At 33.4% G+C, this 16242-nt stretch overlaps 3 protein-coding genes across 3 annotated transcripts; all 3 read left to right on the forward strand.

Moving 5' to 3' along the window:
* The first annotated feature begins 535 nt into the window (after positions 1 to 535).
* Positions 536 to 4441, forward strand: LOC107477167 (uncharacterized). The gene is made up of 6 exons (XM_016097138.3): positions 536 to 789; positions 1564 to 1857; positions 1978 to 2044; positions 2614 to 2729; positions 3492 to 3715; positions 4053 to 4441. The coding sequence occupies exons 2-5, from the start codon at positions 1597 to 1599 to the stop codon at positions 3711 to 3713; spliced, it is 666 nt and encodes a 221-aa protein (XP_015952624.1). The 5' UTR covers positions 536 to 789; positions 1564 to 1596; the 3' UTR covers positions 3714 to 3715; positions 4053 to 4441.
* Positions 4442 to 8529: 4088 nt separating this feature from the next.
* Positions 8530 to 10586, forward strand: LOC107477168 (60S ribosomal protein L7a-2-like). The gene is given in 7 exon segments (XM_052259785.1): positions 8530 to 8629; positions 8747 to 8797; positions 8913 to 9114; positions 9689 to 9858; positions 9953 to 10081; positions 10195 to 10260; positions 10263 to 10586. Coding segments are annotated over 7 exon segments (786 nt in total). The 5' UTR covers positions 8530 to 8626; the 3' UTR covers positions 10428 to 10586.
* Positions 10587 to 11655: 1069 nt separating this feature from the next.
* Positions 11656 to 15266, forward strand: LOC107477169 (uracil-DNA glycosylase, mitochondrial). The gene is made up of 7 exons (XM_016097140.3): positions 11656 to 12087; positions 12165 to 12379; positions 12931 to 13089; positions 13453 to 13483; positions 13678 to 13813; positions 14116 to 14199; positions 14726 to 15266. The coding sequence occupies exons 1-7, from the start codon at positions 11697 to 11699 to the stop codon at positions 14790 to 14792; spliced, it is 1083 nt and encodes a 360-aa protein (XP_015952626.1). The 5' UTR covers positions 11656 to 11696; the 3' UTR covers positions 14793 to 15266.
* Positions 15267 to 16242: the final 976 nt, after the last annotated feature.

The following is a 16242-nucleotide window of genomic DNA, read 5'->3' on the forward strand; positions in this document are numbered from 1 at the left end:
AGAAAAAACGGAAAAAGAAAAAATAGAACGGAGAAGAGTGAAGTTTTGAAAATCAAATCAAAGTTGAATTGACGATATTGGTGTTACCTAGAAAAAGAGGAAAATCAAAATTGAAGTGTTCTACTATGTAATAAAATCAAAATTGAAATAAGCACGGGGTAATAAGTAATAACACATGTGGGTAAGGTTCGGCTATAAGGAACTGCCATGTCGCCAATACCTCCTCCGTTCTCCCAAATCTTAAAGCAATTTTATTTTAGATTTTCTCTCTCTCATTAATTAATAACTTTCCTACGTTAACATTATATTATAAATACATATATTATTTTTAATTAAATAATTTATAAATAAAATCAATTAATTTTTATGTTTTAGAATAAAATTTAACACANTAAATTTAAAATTAATTCACAATATGAATAAAAAACAAAACAAAGAATACATAATAAGAATATTTATTTGTTTCTAAAATATAAAAAATTTCCTTTCTCGTTCAATTCAATTTCTATGGAAAGCGCGTTCCATGCATCCCACCCCCACCGTGTTCCCTCCTCTCCTCTTCTTTCCGTTCGCAACAGTTTCTCTCTCTGTCTCTGCCCCTCTCTCTCTCTATCCCCCTGCCTTCTTTTCAATTTCACAATCTTCTCTCTTCTCTTACATCCCCTAATTCCCAACCCTTATAAATAAAACCCCTCTCTTTTTTTGTTCTTCTCTCTCTTCCTCTCTCTATCGTTAGGGCACACCCCCTGCGTTCACCCCACCCTCTTTCTCGACTGCGATTCGTCGCCGGTAAGTTCCCTTCTCTTTCTTTCTCTCTCTCCCACTGTTTGTTTTAGGGTTCCCGGATCAATTCCTTCGATCGCTGACGACAAACTTTTCGGTATTTCCTTCGATTTTTTTTATCAACTCTTTATTCAGTTTGTGCGCATCGGTTTAATGTGTGGAAAGGTGTTTGAATATATAACCTGATTCTCATTCTGCGTGCTGATTCTTGTTTAATCTGTGCTAATATCTGTATTATTATTATTATTATTATTATTATTATTATTATTATTATTATTATTATTATTATTATTTCCCCTGATCAGCGATTAGTTGCTGATATTGGGAGTTTGGGACCTGTTATCGTACTATGGGTAAATTAATTGGTGGGTTTTGGTATACAGATGATAACTTGAGTACTGAAATCTCACAATTTCCTCGCTAAACATTCACTGAATCAACTCATTGTATTGACAAGCATAAACAGTTGAACTCCTTTAGGGTTCTGCAGACCCTTTTTTTTTTTTGCCTTTTGTAGTATACTGAAAGTTAGCTATAAGAAGGAGATCAATTAGAGTTAAACTAAAATTTTATCTACTGTGGTGCCTCTGAATGGCTGTACACGGTAGAGCAGGCCTTATGTTTGGAGATCATCGGTTGTTTGATTTTTTTAAAACGAATAATTTATATATTCGGACCATAAAGATTACTTCTTTTAAGCGCCTAGAACTGCCTATGATAACCGCTTCTGTGAGGAATAATATTCTAATTTCTATGCTGTTATGTTATTGGACTTTGTAGGGTTTGAGTTGCATAAGATAATTTCGTACCAAGATGAGCACTCGGTCAGGCAGGGGGGCTATAAAAAGTTACAGACGGAGGAAGACAGGTTTGGAAATTGACCTTAATCAGGAGCCTGGTGGTGAGAATCGTGAGCTGGAAGGACCTTCAACTCAGGTGGAACCCCAACAAGTTCAAGCTTCCCAGCAACAGCAGGCTGTACAGATGCCACAGCCAGCACAGCCTGCAACAATTGATGTGGAGGCCATTGTTGATGATGATGTTGTTGAATCTAGCCCAAGGGCTTTTGCTGAGGTTTATACTTTACTACATTACTACCTTCTCCTTGTGCTTTGTTTTTACAATTCTTTCAGTATTTCTAAGATGTTCTTGGTGAATATTAATCTTGTTTTGTTCATTTGCCTTTGGCCATAGGCTAAAAACAATGCCAGAAACAATGCGAGAAGAAATCGTGAGAGGACTATAGTTGATGTGGATTTAGGTGAATGCTGAAACTCATTACCCCACTTCCACTATGCTTTCTTAGTTGCAATGATTGTTTGACATTGAGTTCAAGCATTTCCATTTTCTGGCAGCGACTGACCTAAATTTTACCCGATGCTTTATTATGCCGTTGGGGACTTGGGGTTACAACGTCTATTGTTTTCAATTGAAGATCTGTTAGTTTAAGCCATGTAATGGTAACCAAATTTAAAGTTGTGCAGGGTCCATGAACACCACTATCTAATTCAATGGTTTTTACATAGCTAGAGATTATTTATAATTTAGAAGTTGCAGTAGCAATTAATAGTGTGTATTTAAGCTCTAAATATTAGTATCTTATAACTTGTGAAAGAAAAAATGTTGTTGCCAGCCACATCATATCATGCTGATTATCTTGTTCATTCATTCTCTATGATCTGTTGGGTATCAGTTTGCTGGTTCCAACATGTAAGGGTTAGGTGCTAGGTGCTTTCTGTACTTGTTACATATGAAATGGAATCTTCTAATCAGTGTGTTTTTTTATTATTATTGATCATGATGGTTCTCTGTCATTCATGACTATTGCAGAAGATCAGAATAGGATAACCAACTATTGCCGCAACAAACGCAGAAGAGAGTCCTCAAGTCGAACAGTTATTAATTGTGATCTTTACATTAACTTGGAAAGCAGTAGCAGTTCTATGGTAAAGTCAAAATCACTTTCTACAAGTCTTGTTTATGTGCATTGCTTCGTTAGCCCTCAACAACTTGTATTTTTACTAAATAAATTGGCTATCAGATAACGGCAGCCTGGTGAATGGGAGCATAGGAGCAACAATTGAGTTGTTTCCATGTGAACTTAAGGGTCATGGGTTCAAGCCCTGTGATCAGCTACTGATGCTTGCATCAGGTTAGGCTGCCTACATTACTCCCTATGGGTTAGGCTGCCTAAATAGTTATTGCCATGTAGGAAAGATATGTTAGTTTTAATTCTTCTCTTTTGCAGCATGCTACATGAAAAATCTTAGTCAATTTTCATTTTCTTGTTGTGAAGGAGAAATTAACAACAAAAACAAGATTTGTTGTCTTCATTTTTTTTTTACAAAATTATGGAAGCTGAAAATACAAAATTTAAAAACAAAGACTTTACCAAACAAACCTTGTGCTTTCCAATTGATGTACTTTTTTAGCCTCCAAAGTGCAAATTTGATCAGCTATCAATAATAGACCATTGCCTTAAACAATTAAACAAATAAAGGTCTTAAACCACTAGGATTGATCTATGGTGAGGGCCTGACGCCTGAGGGGTTTGTGTAGCATGCATGAGGTTTTAGATTCAAACCTCATTGCCTTAAATGTACCGAGAAAAAAAAAATAAATAAATAAATAAATAGAAGACTTAAAGACAGTTGAGAATGTTCCATGTTGTTCAAAGTTCTGTATTGACTTGGATATTACTTTTGCAGAGGGAACCTGTTCAAAAGGCCCCTGAACCTCCAAAGGAGCCGGTCTTCAACTGTCCAATATGCATGGGTCCCCTGGTTGAAGAGATGTCAACAAGGTGTGGTCATATATTCTGTAAGAGTTGCATCAAAGCTGCAATAAGTGCTCAGAGTAAATGCCCTACATGTAGAAAAAGGGTTACTGTGAAGGAGCTTATAAGGGTTTTTCTGCCATCGACTAGCTGAAGGTATGGTTAAATTCAGTGAGGTTTATGCATTTTTCTCAAGTGCTTTTTTGTTTCTTCTGCATAAGCATTGGTGATTGTATGGCATTGCAAACTAAGCTTTTAGAACTTACAGCACGTTGATTGAAACTACCTTGTGTTCTTTAAATTGGATGATGGATGTAATGAACTTTCAAGGCCTTTTCTTTTTATTCTGCTGAACAAAATACAAATAACGGCCTCTTGTTTTCTGATATCTTCTGCGCACTTTTTTAAATTCCCCTATCCTTTTATTATGTTTATTCAATTTTTGATGATCCTTTTCTTATATTTACTTATTTGCTCTTTTGACATGCAACAGGATTTGCATTACAGCTCTTTTAGAGTGGGGAGTGGATGAATTTTCTGAGTGGCTGTTTCTGATATTGTTCCCCACGGCAGAAGCTTTATCATTTGTTAAAGTAGCTGTTTCTCTCCTTTAATTTATGATAATATCAATGTCAATTACACAAATTTCCTTGACAGATATAAATTCCTTGCTCAGTTTTTTGGAGCTTCAAATTGTGAACCCTCCTTCTTCAGTCTTTTTTTTTTTTAATCTTCGATGACAATATGTGGCCAGAGGCCGCTTATGACCCATTCTTGAATATTGGACTCAAGGGATTTGTGTGTGTATATTAATACCCCTATGAGTGTAGTAATAGGATCTCTTAGTTGCCAGCATTGTTATTATTATTATTATTATTATTATATACGTGCTTCTGCTCGGTGTCCTTTACTTGAACAAAAGGCTTGCAACTTGCAAGGGCTTTTCAAATGGGAATATATGTTTCTTTTGCTGACTATAAAATCAGAGATTTTTAAGATGCAACAATCAAACCGTGTCAATTTTATATTAGATTCAATTATAGATACTTTATAAGAAAGATTTGATGCACTATCCAGGTGATTTAATATACCAAAAAGCAGGTTAAAAATTAAATAATAATCAAGTATTAGTAAACTGTTAGTTCTACATTGGTTTAAGTTGCTAAAAGAGTAATAAAGTGTTTGTAACCTTTCAAGTTCAAGTAGTTACACATTGAACCTGAGCTTGATATTATTATTCCATCACTAAGTATCCGAAATTTTAGAATAATCTAACTAAACGAGAATAGAGAGGAACAGGTTTTCCGAAGAGAAGCACTAGCATCTAGCATGCCACATAACATGGTACATGGACTAGAAGATAATAGCAGTAAACCGAGCATGTTCAAATAGCAGTAAACCAAGCATGTTCAAGTGTTCAACCTGTGTTTCTTCTATAGATTAAACTTCCTTCTTCAATCATATAGAAGATGCGATACTTCAAACAAAGGTCGCATCTAAAATGTTCAATTAAAAGACTGAACATCCGTGTTCTACTAATGTAGGCTATTAAGATTAGATCTAAAAGGTAAAGGCATATGTTGAAAAGCATATAACAAATTTAATTGGATAAAGTACTAAATTAGTCTTTTACATTTAGGTATAATCCTATTTTGGTCCTTAAGATTTAAAATGTCGTATCTAAATCCAAAAAGTGAGGTCAAAGTTAAATATAGTCCCACCGTGAGGTTAAAGTTAAATAATTGACGGAAGTCCAGAACAAAAACAAAGTCCATAATATGGAGAGCAAGTACAAGTTCTAGAGGCATAAAATCAACCGTTGATGTATCAATACATTTATTTTCTATAGAACTAAAGAGTACGATAAATAAATGTAATGATGCATTTTGTGCCTCTGGAGCTTGAAATTGTTATCCAAATTATCAACCTTGTTCTCATACTATGCTGTTATATAAGACATTCCACTAATTAATTAACTTTGATTTTATGGTGGGACTACATTGAAGTTAAATAATTTTTTTTATTTAAATAGGACACTTTAAACTTTAAAGACTAAAAGAGGATTATGCCCAAATGTAAGAGATAAATTTAATACTTTATCCAATTTAATTTGTAGATGGAGTATTAAACTCGTAAACGATTAAATTAGGCACTTTATTTTGAATAAATAATAACAAAACATATATCAATCAATTAATATAAATAAATAATTTATTTAAATAATAGTTGAATTATATAACAAATATGTACGGAATAATGATTTAGTAACAAAAATGTTTTTAAATAACCAATATGTACTTTAAATAAGTATTAATTATTATGGTGTAAAATTAATTAATAATTATAAACAAGTTTTCAAACAAAAAATTGTCTCAATTCTTATTTTCAATTTAGTGAATATAATAAATAATAAATAATACAATATTAATATATATATGATATCATTGAATATAAAAAAATGCAACATTTATTTATTGAATTTTAAAAATAGAGTTTAAGTGGTTTATTGTTTACGATTTTATTTGTATCATCATGCTTGTGCTTTTTAGTAATTTTATATCCAAAAGTTTTATTTTTCACTATAACAAAAATAGAATATTAGATGTCCCAAACTATTGTTAGAACATTTTCAAGCCAGAAACATAAGTGCTTGACCGCAAGGGTAATATTAAAAGAATCAGGAGCTTGGTGCTTTTGTTTTAGTTTAAAAGACACCTCAAGCAGATGAAAAAATAAATAATAGTGAAAGGTTGATATTTTATTTTGATAAGATTTTGTTCCAGATGTGCTTTTCTTATTAAGAATAATATTTCGCAAATAAAACTATAAAAAGTGATATTGCCATCCGTTTAGGAGTAACAATATTCACCCATCAATCTTAGATGCTTGATTTTGAATTTTTCACATATCTTCGGTAGGGGTGTTCAAATTTAAACCAATTCAAATTAAATCGCTCATTTAATTCAATCTAAACTAAAAATCGATTAAAATCGCATCAATTCAGATTTGATTGGATTCTATTTTTTGCAAACTGCTATATCGGATCGGATTTTGAATCTATTTTTCATAAATGATCCAATCCAATCCAAACCGCACAATGTATTATAATATTATTATTTTATTATTATATTTACAATTATACTTATAACATGTTCAATTTGTTATACATTTTTATATTATCCATGTATTATTATTATTTAATAAATATTTTATGTTCAAAATGTTATTTATTTACTTATTTTAACTAACCTAAAATTTTATTTCCATTGTTATGTTATCGTTGGTTTTTTAAGATATTGTTGAGATTTGTTATGTCATTGTTGATTATTTAAAATTTGATGTTAAGACTTGTTATATATATTTAATTTTTTTAATTTACAAAATCGTAAATCCAATCCAATCCAAACCGCTTGAAATTGGATCGGATCGGATCGAACTTTTAAAAAAAAAAAATCAATCTAAACTGTACCGCAAGTAAAACTAATGTTCGGATCGGATGAGTTTTTGACTCAAAACTAATTCAAACCGCACCGCGAACACTCCTAATTTTGGTAGCCAATAAACAGATTAATCCCTAAGAACTTTATTTCCATTGTTATGTTATTGTTGGTTTTTTAAGATATTGTTGAGATTTGTTATGTCATTATTGATATTTAAAATTTGATGTTGAAACTTGTTATATATATTTAATTTTTTTAATTTACAAAACCGCAAATCAAATCCAATTCAAACTGCTTAAAATTGGATCGGATCGGATTGAATTTAAAAAAAAAACATACAATCCAAATCATACCGCAAATAAAACTAGTATTCGAATCGAATGAATTTTTGACTCAAAACCGATCTAAATCGCACCGCAAACACCCCTAATCTTAGGTGCCCACACGAAAAAACATACTTAATCTCACAACCTTATGAATGCTCATGCATGTATGTAACTGGAATTTGTTTCTCTTTGATAATTTCAATAATAGTTTTTTTTAGTTAAGTTCCACTTTTGTCCTTAAAATTGACAAGTTATATTAATTTGGTCTTTTAACTTTTCAGATTGTTACAATTTGATCTTTTAAATTAAAAAAGGTGCATTAGTAATTTTTTGTGCATCTTCCATCGCCAGAACTTAACACAGTTAATGACGTAGCTCAACCCTTATTGTACTAGACATATTAAAACGACGTCGTATGCGTTTTAGCATTAAAGAAGACACTAAATGAAGTCGTTTGAGGATTTGAAAAATACCAAAACATTATATCACTCTCTTTTAATATTGTTCAAATCCTGAAATAATATTATTTAGTGCTCTTTTAACGCTAAAACATGTATAATATTATTTTAATATGTCTAATATGATAAAACTTGAATACTAAATTAGTACAACTCGTCAATCCCAAAATTAAAGTAGGGCTTAACTCCCATTTTTTTCGTTATCATGATTTTTTTTCACACTTCTTATTCTGAATTTACTCATTCATACTCTATTATTTTTACTCCTGGTATTTTAAACCAAAAGATGTATAATTTATTGTACATATTTTCACTTGGAATTTCTTGTAAAATTGTTAAATGAACAGTTAGTTAAGGGCTTGAGACCTTGGTCAGTTTAATAATAATTGAATTTTTTAAAGAGCAATGTTAGGGGGCTATCAACTTTTGTGATTGGTAGCCATCAAATAACCATAAATGATGATTTAATGGTGTGAGATTGATGTGAGATTTCATCCAATGACTCACCTTTTTCTGCTGGTTATATGCTGGCCAAAATTCAATAAAGTTGCTGAGCCTAGATTTTTCCTTTTTTTTAATTTGTAAGTTTCCTTTTTTTTTTAGTATTAAGTTTTCCATTTTTTCCTTTTTTTTGGTCATGAATTTATCCTGTTTTTTGGTCTTCATTTTTGTGAACTCATTCTATCGGCCTTCTCAGTTTTGGGCCTTGCACACACTTTTGGACCCTTAGTAGCATTCAACCAATTTATTTTAACAGTATAAATACGAAAACTAGGGTTTTAGTTTTGCAGCAGCAAGCATTTTGCAGAAGCCGAATCAGTGAGAGAAGCTTGCAACGCAGATATGGTAAGGAATAACACGAAGAAGAAGAAGATTGGTGTCCTTTATGCCTTTGTTGTTCATCCAATTAGCTTTGGAATTTTACTGATTTACTGTTTTTCATTGTCATGTTCTGTTTCTTAGGCTCCTAAACGAGGTGGAAAAGCGCCAGTTCCAGCTTCGAAGAAGAAGCCTGTAAGTTTCTCCTCTGTTTGTTTTCCTGCAGTCAGATTCACGATTATGATTCTAGGTTTTCATTTTCTGTTTTTTTTTTTTTATTCATTGTTTTGATTCTCATGCATTTCTTCAGGAGAAGGTTACGAACCCGTTGTTCGAGAAGCGTCCTAAGCAGTTCGGGATCGGAGGAGCATTGCCACCAAAGAGGGATTTGACTCGTTTCGTGAAGTGGCCTAAGACCGTACAAATCCAGAGGAAGAAGAGGATCCTCAAGCAGAGGTTGAAGGTTCCACCAGCTTTGAACCAGTTCACCAAGACCCTTGACAAGAACCTTGGTGCGTAAATAATTATCTCCATTTTGTTTCATTTGCCTTGTTTTATGTTTGTTTAATGCTTCAAGTGTAGTAATATGTCCTCTTATTTATTTAGAAATTTTTTTTATGTTAATCGTAGCTTTTATTGGATACCTTGCTATTTAGAAAATTGTTGTTTCATGCATTGGACAAGGCCTTGTAATTATTCTTACCACACTGCTTTGCATCATTATTGTGTCTTCTCGTCAGTTTACATCTTAAAACATTATTTTGTGAGCATGATTACTTTTGCTTAATTCACTATTAATAGCCGAGTAGTGTGTTGTGACTTTAGTGTGCTTGATGTATTATCTTGCTGTCACTGTAATGATTCAATATTTAACAAGTACATTCGTTGTTTCGTTCTTGTTGCAATTTTGATTTAACATTTGAACTTTGCATAGTTCACGAGTGGCATTGTTTATTTACTGTAGGTCATTACATGTTCATTACTGGTCGAAATTGTATTAGTGTGTCTGTTAATATCTTTGGGTTTATACTTCTTTTGTTTGCATTAGTTATGGTCTTCATTAACATTTGTTGATCTTGCATGTAGCAACCAGCCTTTTCAAGATACTTCTGAAGTACAGGCCAGAGGATAAAGCTGAAAAGAAGGAGCGACTTTTGAAAAGGGCCCAGGCCGAGACTGAGGGCAAAACCGTTGAAGCTAAAAAGCCTATTGTTGTGAAGTATGGTCTCAATCACGTTACCTACCTTATTGAGCAGGTTGTATTCTATTTTTTACATGGAATAACCTCAGCTTTTACACCTTAATGTTCTTTTATATTGATTATTGACCTAAAAAGCTATCTCCTTGCAGAACAAAGCTCAGTTGGTTGTGATTGCTCATGATGTGGACCCAATTGAATTGGTTGTCTGGCTTCCCGCATTGTGTAGGAAGATGGAAATTCCATACTGCATTGTCAAGGGCAAGGCTCGCCTTGGATCGGTAAGTCCACCCTCCTGCATTTCTCTCAACCGTGACTTCACACACTCGTTGACACTAGTGATTATTTGCGACAACCCTATTTGTGGCTGATTCAATTTGTATCTACTCTACAGATTGTACACAAGAAAACGGCATCTGTTTTGTGCTTGACCAGTGTCAAGAACGAAGACAAATTAGAAAACTGACTGTGTCTTATGTATTGGTTTGTTTCCAGGCTAACTTCAATGACAAGTATGATGAGTACAGAAAGAAATGGGGTGGCGGTATCATGGGTTCTAAATCCCAAGCCAAAACTAAGGCAAAGGAGAGGCTTCTTGCTAAGGAGGCTGCTCAGAGGATGTCTTAAGAGTATTCTTATATTTTGTTGCTTTAGAGTTGCTATTTTTGTGTTTTAATCTACCTTTGATCTTTTAATTAAATCTAAGGATATTTTTGGGAGACTACTCTTTGTATTGTCACAATATATACGTTTGGTTTTCAAATGAGCTGAGCATTTCATTGTTTATTTTTCGACCGCCCCTTGGTACTTAATGGAAACAAGTTAGCCGTTCACATCCTCGTGGATCTAAAGATGACTTAAATTGGTATAGATCAAAATTTAATTGTTCGAGTTACAATATTAACTTGATACCGTCTGCTTTGTTTTTAGATATTATTGCTTGCCAAATTTTAACGAGCTCGTGGATCCTTATGTTTTCTCCTAACGCGGGTCTCGTTTTTAGATTTGCCTGCTTTTTTGAGATTACTATTTGTTGGATGCTGTGCTTTGAGTTAACAACTTAGGTTGAATTGAGACGAAGCAACTAATAAATCAAGCGGCGGTATATATGGAAAGGATATGAATGAAAACGTTGTGTCGCCCACTATATTTTGTTCTGAATTAGTCGCATCCTGGGTAGAAATCAGAACTCCAATGTTGTTTTATTTATTAGTTTGCACATGATGTTAGCTAATTCAAGCGAGGTCTCACTATGTTGGGGTCAAGTAACTTGCTTTAAACTTCCTTTCAGATCAGATATGGTTTTTATGTGTACAGTATACACGGTGTTAATGTATAAAATAAAGGGATTACACTGTTGTCGCATAAATCTTAAGAAAATTGATGAATATTTTGTTTGGTTTTGCTGGCGAATTAATTTCTTTCAACCACAATCATCTAACGAAATAAAAAATGAGCTAACGAGTTATAACTCAAAAGGTATAGTCTCCTCATACTCATCTAAAGGTCGTGAGTTCGAATTTTATTCTTAACTTTGAAAAAAAAAATGAGAAAGAAAATTTGAGTTATTATGAAGATAGAAATATAAATATAAAAGAAAAAGAGAAATATTGTCTCTGTGACAAAAAAAATTCCTTCTAATTTTTTTCCATTTGCTAATCAAAGAGCAGTAAAATTGCATTAAGATACAACAAAATTTATAGGAAGCATAACGGTTCAAAGTTCAAACAAATAATTCATCAACATATTTTGTATTACTAACGATAATATCTTGTTATCCACTCCCCTCCCCTATTCCCTTTTAGTAATGCAGTCACACATAATTAAAATTCATTGTTGCACAAATTATCATGTACAAATACGTATGAGTAGGAGTATATCTAATATCTTTGTAGAATGAAATGTAGCAATCAGCTCACCAGCATGTTGAGGGGCTGGGCTAGGCACATTTCAATCCGTAGATCCTATATAAACCCGCCTACTACTTTCCCGCCATCTACAGAGAGCGAGAGATTCACCCGCCATTTTCATTTCCATTCCCAATTCCAAAAACCAGACATGTCTTCTTCTTCGGCCCCCTCCAAAACCCTAATGGATTTCTTCCAACCACCTTCCAAACGAATCAAAACCACTCCCACTTCACTCTTAATCCCCAACTCCAACGACGCCAATGGCTCCTCCGCCTCACTCTCCGTTGACCAGAAATCACGCGTCGATTACAACAAGCACCTCGCAAAATCCAAGCGCAACCTCAAAATATGCCTGGATAAGGTCTCCAACTCCAAAGGTATTTTTCTTCACTTTCACATTGATGCCTTTACGTCGTTTTGGTTATATAGCGTTGTCGTTTTACCGCGGTGGTAGGTGTTGTGAAACTGGAGGAGCTGCTGGTGGAGGACACGTGGTTGGAAGCACTCTCTGGTGAGCTCCAGAAACCTTATGCACTGAGCCTCTCAAAGTTTGTTGAATCTGAGATTTGCAATAGCAACATTGATGCTGTGTATCCTCCTTCTCACCTCATCTTCAATGCTCTTAACTCTACCCCTTTCGATAGGGTTAAGGCCGTTATCCTTGGACAGGTTCGTTCCTCAATTATTGTGCTATGAGTTCTTTTTTGAAATGAACGATTCTTGATCGAAATAAATAGCTAAAGGTTAATGTAGTTTGTAGGGTATAAAAATAGGTTTTTCTTTTCTTCTTTTACTGAATTCATAATTTTAACCATATAATATAACACTGGAGAAAAGAGTAGTTCTTTGACGAGTTTATCTTTCACTGGTCAAACTAGCGGAAATGTTGCCCTCTCTGTTACATGTACAGATTCTGGTTTTGTACAAAATGACTAATTTGTCATCCATTTCTGAAAGGTGAGTGGCAAGTTTGTCATTTTAAATTTGTTATGGGATCAGAGACTTTATTATTGTTTTTGAAATAACGAATGACCAATAATTTTAAACTCTTTGTGGCTACCAAAGTCTGGATTTTGGTAATATTTATAGGTAAGCCCTAGTGATTCGAATTCTGTCAGGAACCTTCACTTTGTTAACTGCGTGATCTTTTATCATCATATAACAGAGTTCTAATCTCAGTGATGGCTCGTAAAAAAGTGTTTAAGCAATTTATTTTTTAGGACCCTTATCATGGACCTGGTCAAGCAATGGGCCTTTCATTCTCAGTCCCTGAGGGTGTGAAAGTTCCTTCCAGTTTGGTAAATATATTTAAGGAGCTCAAAGAAGATCTTGGTTGTTCAGTTCCACGTCATGGAAATCTAGAAAAATGGGCTGTACAGGTTAGTGCTGCAAATTTGTTCCCCTTTTCTTAGCTCGAACTACTTGCTGGTGTTTGTATAGATAGGCATTATTTGTTTCAAACAATCTCAAGTTCTCAACAAACCTGTGCGACTATATTGAATTGGTTTGTTGTTGAAACAACTGGAAAAACATTTCTCTCCCTGTGTCTCTGAAGAGTTTTTCAAAGATTGCAGTAAAGAATATAGCTGGAGAATAATAACCGCAAATGGTGCCTATCATTTCAACAAAGCTTTGTCAAATTGTCCTTCATGTCATTCCATGCATGTATTTTAACAGTGTCAAACTTTACTCAGTGAATTAGTTTCTTAATACATGTTCAATGACCTCTATTTTCATTTCAGGGTGTTCTCTTACTTAATACCGTACTCACAGGTTAGATTTATACTTTTTTTTTATTTTTTTTAGTGAACGTGCAATCAATTATTTTGTTGAGTTATATGTGTACTTTTTTTTATGTGTTATTTGCATATTAATCTAGTGGGATATTGTTCTTACCTATCTTTATTCTTTAGTGTTTTATGTTTGTACTGAAGTGTTGACTTTTAACAAATACTTTGTGAATTCAGTCAGGAAACATCAAGCAAACTCTCATGCAAAAAAGGGCTGGGAACAATTTACTGATGCTGTTATCAAAACAATCTCGCAGAAAAGGGAAGGCGTTGTCTTTCTGTTGTGGGGCAACTCTGCTCGGGAGAAATCTAGGTACTACCTCTATTGTATAACACACTAAAAGCTTACAAGCTTTAGAAACTAAATGTAGAGTCAGCATCCTGGGTTTATGTAGTCAGCATGATCAGAAAAGATTAAACTTCAAGTATTTATTGTTTCTTTTTCAGAAATAGATGACAAGCATTTTTTTTGTGCAAATGTACATCTATAATGTGTAAAACTATAAGCTGCTCCCAAAAGAGTTTCTATAAACTAATTTGGGCTATTTTCTTTCCTTGCCTGGAAGATAATTTCTGCAAAACTTGTTGATGAGCTTGTATTGAGTGCATACTCAGGTTAATTGATGCAACAAAACATCATATACTTCAAGCTGCACATCCTTCTGGTTTGTCTGCAAATAGAGGCTTCTTTGGGTGCAGGTAAGGTTGTTTTGAAATATAATTTAATTTTGTCTTAATATGGTAAATAATGAGCGCAAGAAGAACTTCTGAATTGGTAAATAATGTACACAACACTAATGCTCTATAATAGGACCTGCTGAGTTCTAAAGTGGAAGTTGTAAGTGTTAACATCGTGCTTGGTTGATTAAGTGGAGAGTGCAAATATATTTAGTCATCACAGTCTAAAATACAAACCTTCTTTTAATCTCTTTCATCAACTTGGCATTATTGTATTAAAATACATTTTTCACTTTTCTCCTACTCCACCACTGGTTTTCATTATTCATCTGCATGGCGGGTGATCTGAAACAGCTGTTTCATATTCTGTTCCACTGACACATTGAGCCATATTTTGGTTTCCACTTAAATGAACATAGACGTAGATCTCATATAATACTAAAAAAATATTTTGAAAACCACCTTAATCAGTTATCTGTTTATCATCCCCCTAAACCAGTTTTCTTGCTTACTTTCTATCTTGTGTATTCTGAATCCATCTAAGCAGGCACTTCTCTCGCACAAACCAGCTTCTGGAGAAAAGGGGCATTGATCCCATAGATTGGCAACTATAATATGTAGTGTTTGAACTTTCAAGCCCAAAGCTTTGTTCCTTTTCATCAAAACCTTTTTGAAGTTTGGTTCAAGTTCTTGGGTCTTGTGTAAAGATGATTCTGTTTATTCAAAGTCGATCATGACAGAAGATGCTTTTTGTCGATACTTTGGTCCTGTAGTGTTGTCAGCTAGGAGATTCTGCAGTCCCGACATATATAGTATTTTATCTTATTCATGGTCTCCCATACTAAATGGATTTCTTGTGATATACATGTTATGCTAAAATATCAACGAATGATATTTTTTGGGGGAGATTCTCAAAAAGGACATGCAACACTTATTTCTTTCTATATTTGTTATCAAAGCTCGCAAATATCCAGGGTATATTGAGTGTTGAACTTGCATAATATTGTGTAGAATAAGTGAAAGGACTAGCAAGTAATTACTTGGGAAGCTGATGATTATGGTTCTGTTAAGCAACGGTTTGCATATATGCTTCAGTAAGATTATTCAACTTTGGACATGTAGGTGAATGCTTTTACTTTGGTTAAAATTATGTTATTTCTACTCCTGTAGCATGGAATACTGAAATGTGCATAAAAAACTATGCAAAGTAATTTTTTTATTGGAAAAGAAAAAGTGTAATGAGCATGTATGCTAAATTTAAATTGTATCTCATTCATACGGTGATCCCATATACAGGATGATAGGATGCATCGATTTGATTTTGAAAAAGTTACAAACTTTATAATATTAAATTGGATCATCCGATTTACTTTTTAAAAAATTAAAAAAATTTAAAATACTGAAATCGGATCTCTGATTTCTATTTTACTGATTTGTGTGGTGCTCTAATTTTTTTTTTTGCATAACTGGACTTTTCGATTTTGAAATCGGATCATTCAATTTTTTGTTTTAAAAAAAATAAAAAATTTTAAGATACAAAAATTAGACTAAATTTCTTCCATAATTTTAAAAAATATAAAATTATAATATTGAGGTGTATCTCTCTTTTCAAAAATTAGCGCGTTGTTGACAATTCTGTAAACTTGGCTATCTTAATTAGTTAGTTCACAAGAGTACCGTATTTTACGATCCAGCCTTTATTTATACGGAACATGTAATAAGAGCTTCTAAAAGACGATGTTATGAACATCATCTATATATGAATGTTGAAAACACTGGATTCGATGTGAATGCATTAATGCATTATTGGTTCGAATATTCTCTCTATATATTGCTCTCTTACGTCAGTGCACATGTTATGAGCATTACAGCTAGGTATTACCGATCGTGAAATAGTTAAGCGAATAAAAGGGCATTTCCTTTGAGAGATACAAGTTCTTGTGCCAATCAAATATATCATGTATGCTCCCAAAGGAAGAATTATACAAAATTTTCTCATGAATCCGTTTGCACGTGGGAAGTTGAATTTTCTTGTAATTATCATTATTATTTTGTTGATAGTTA

This window comes from Arachis duranensis, chromosome 3 (assembly GCF_000817695.3).
Source record: "Arachis duranensis cultivar V14167 chromosome 3, aradu.V14167.gnm2.J7QH, whole genome shotgun sequence".
Classification (NCBI taxonomy): Eukaryota; Viridiplantae; Streptophyta; class Magnoliopsida; order Fabales; family Fabaceae; genus Arachis; species Arachis duranensis.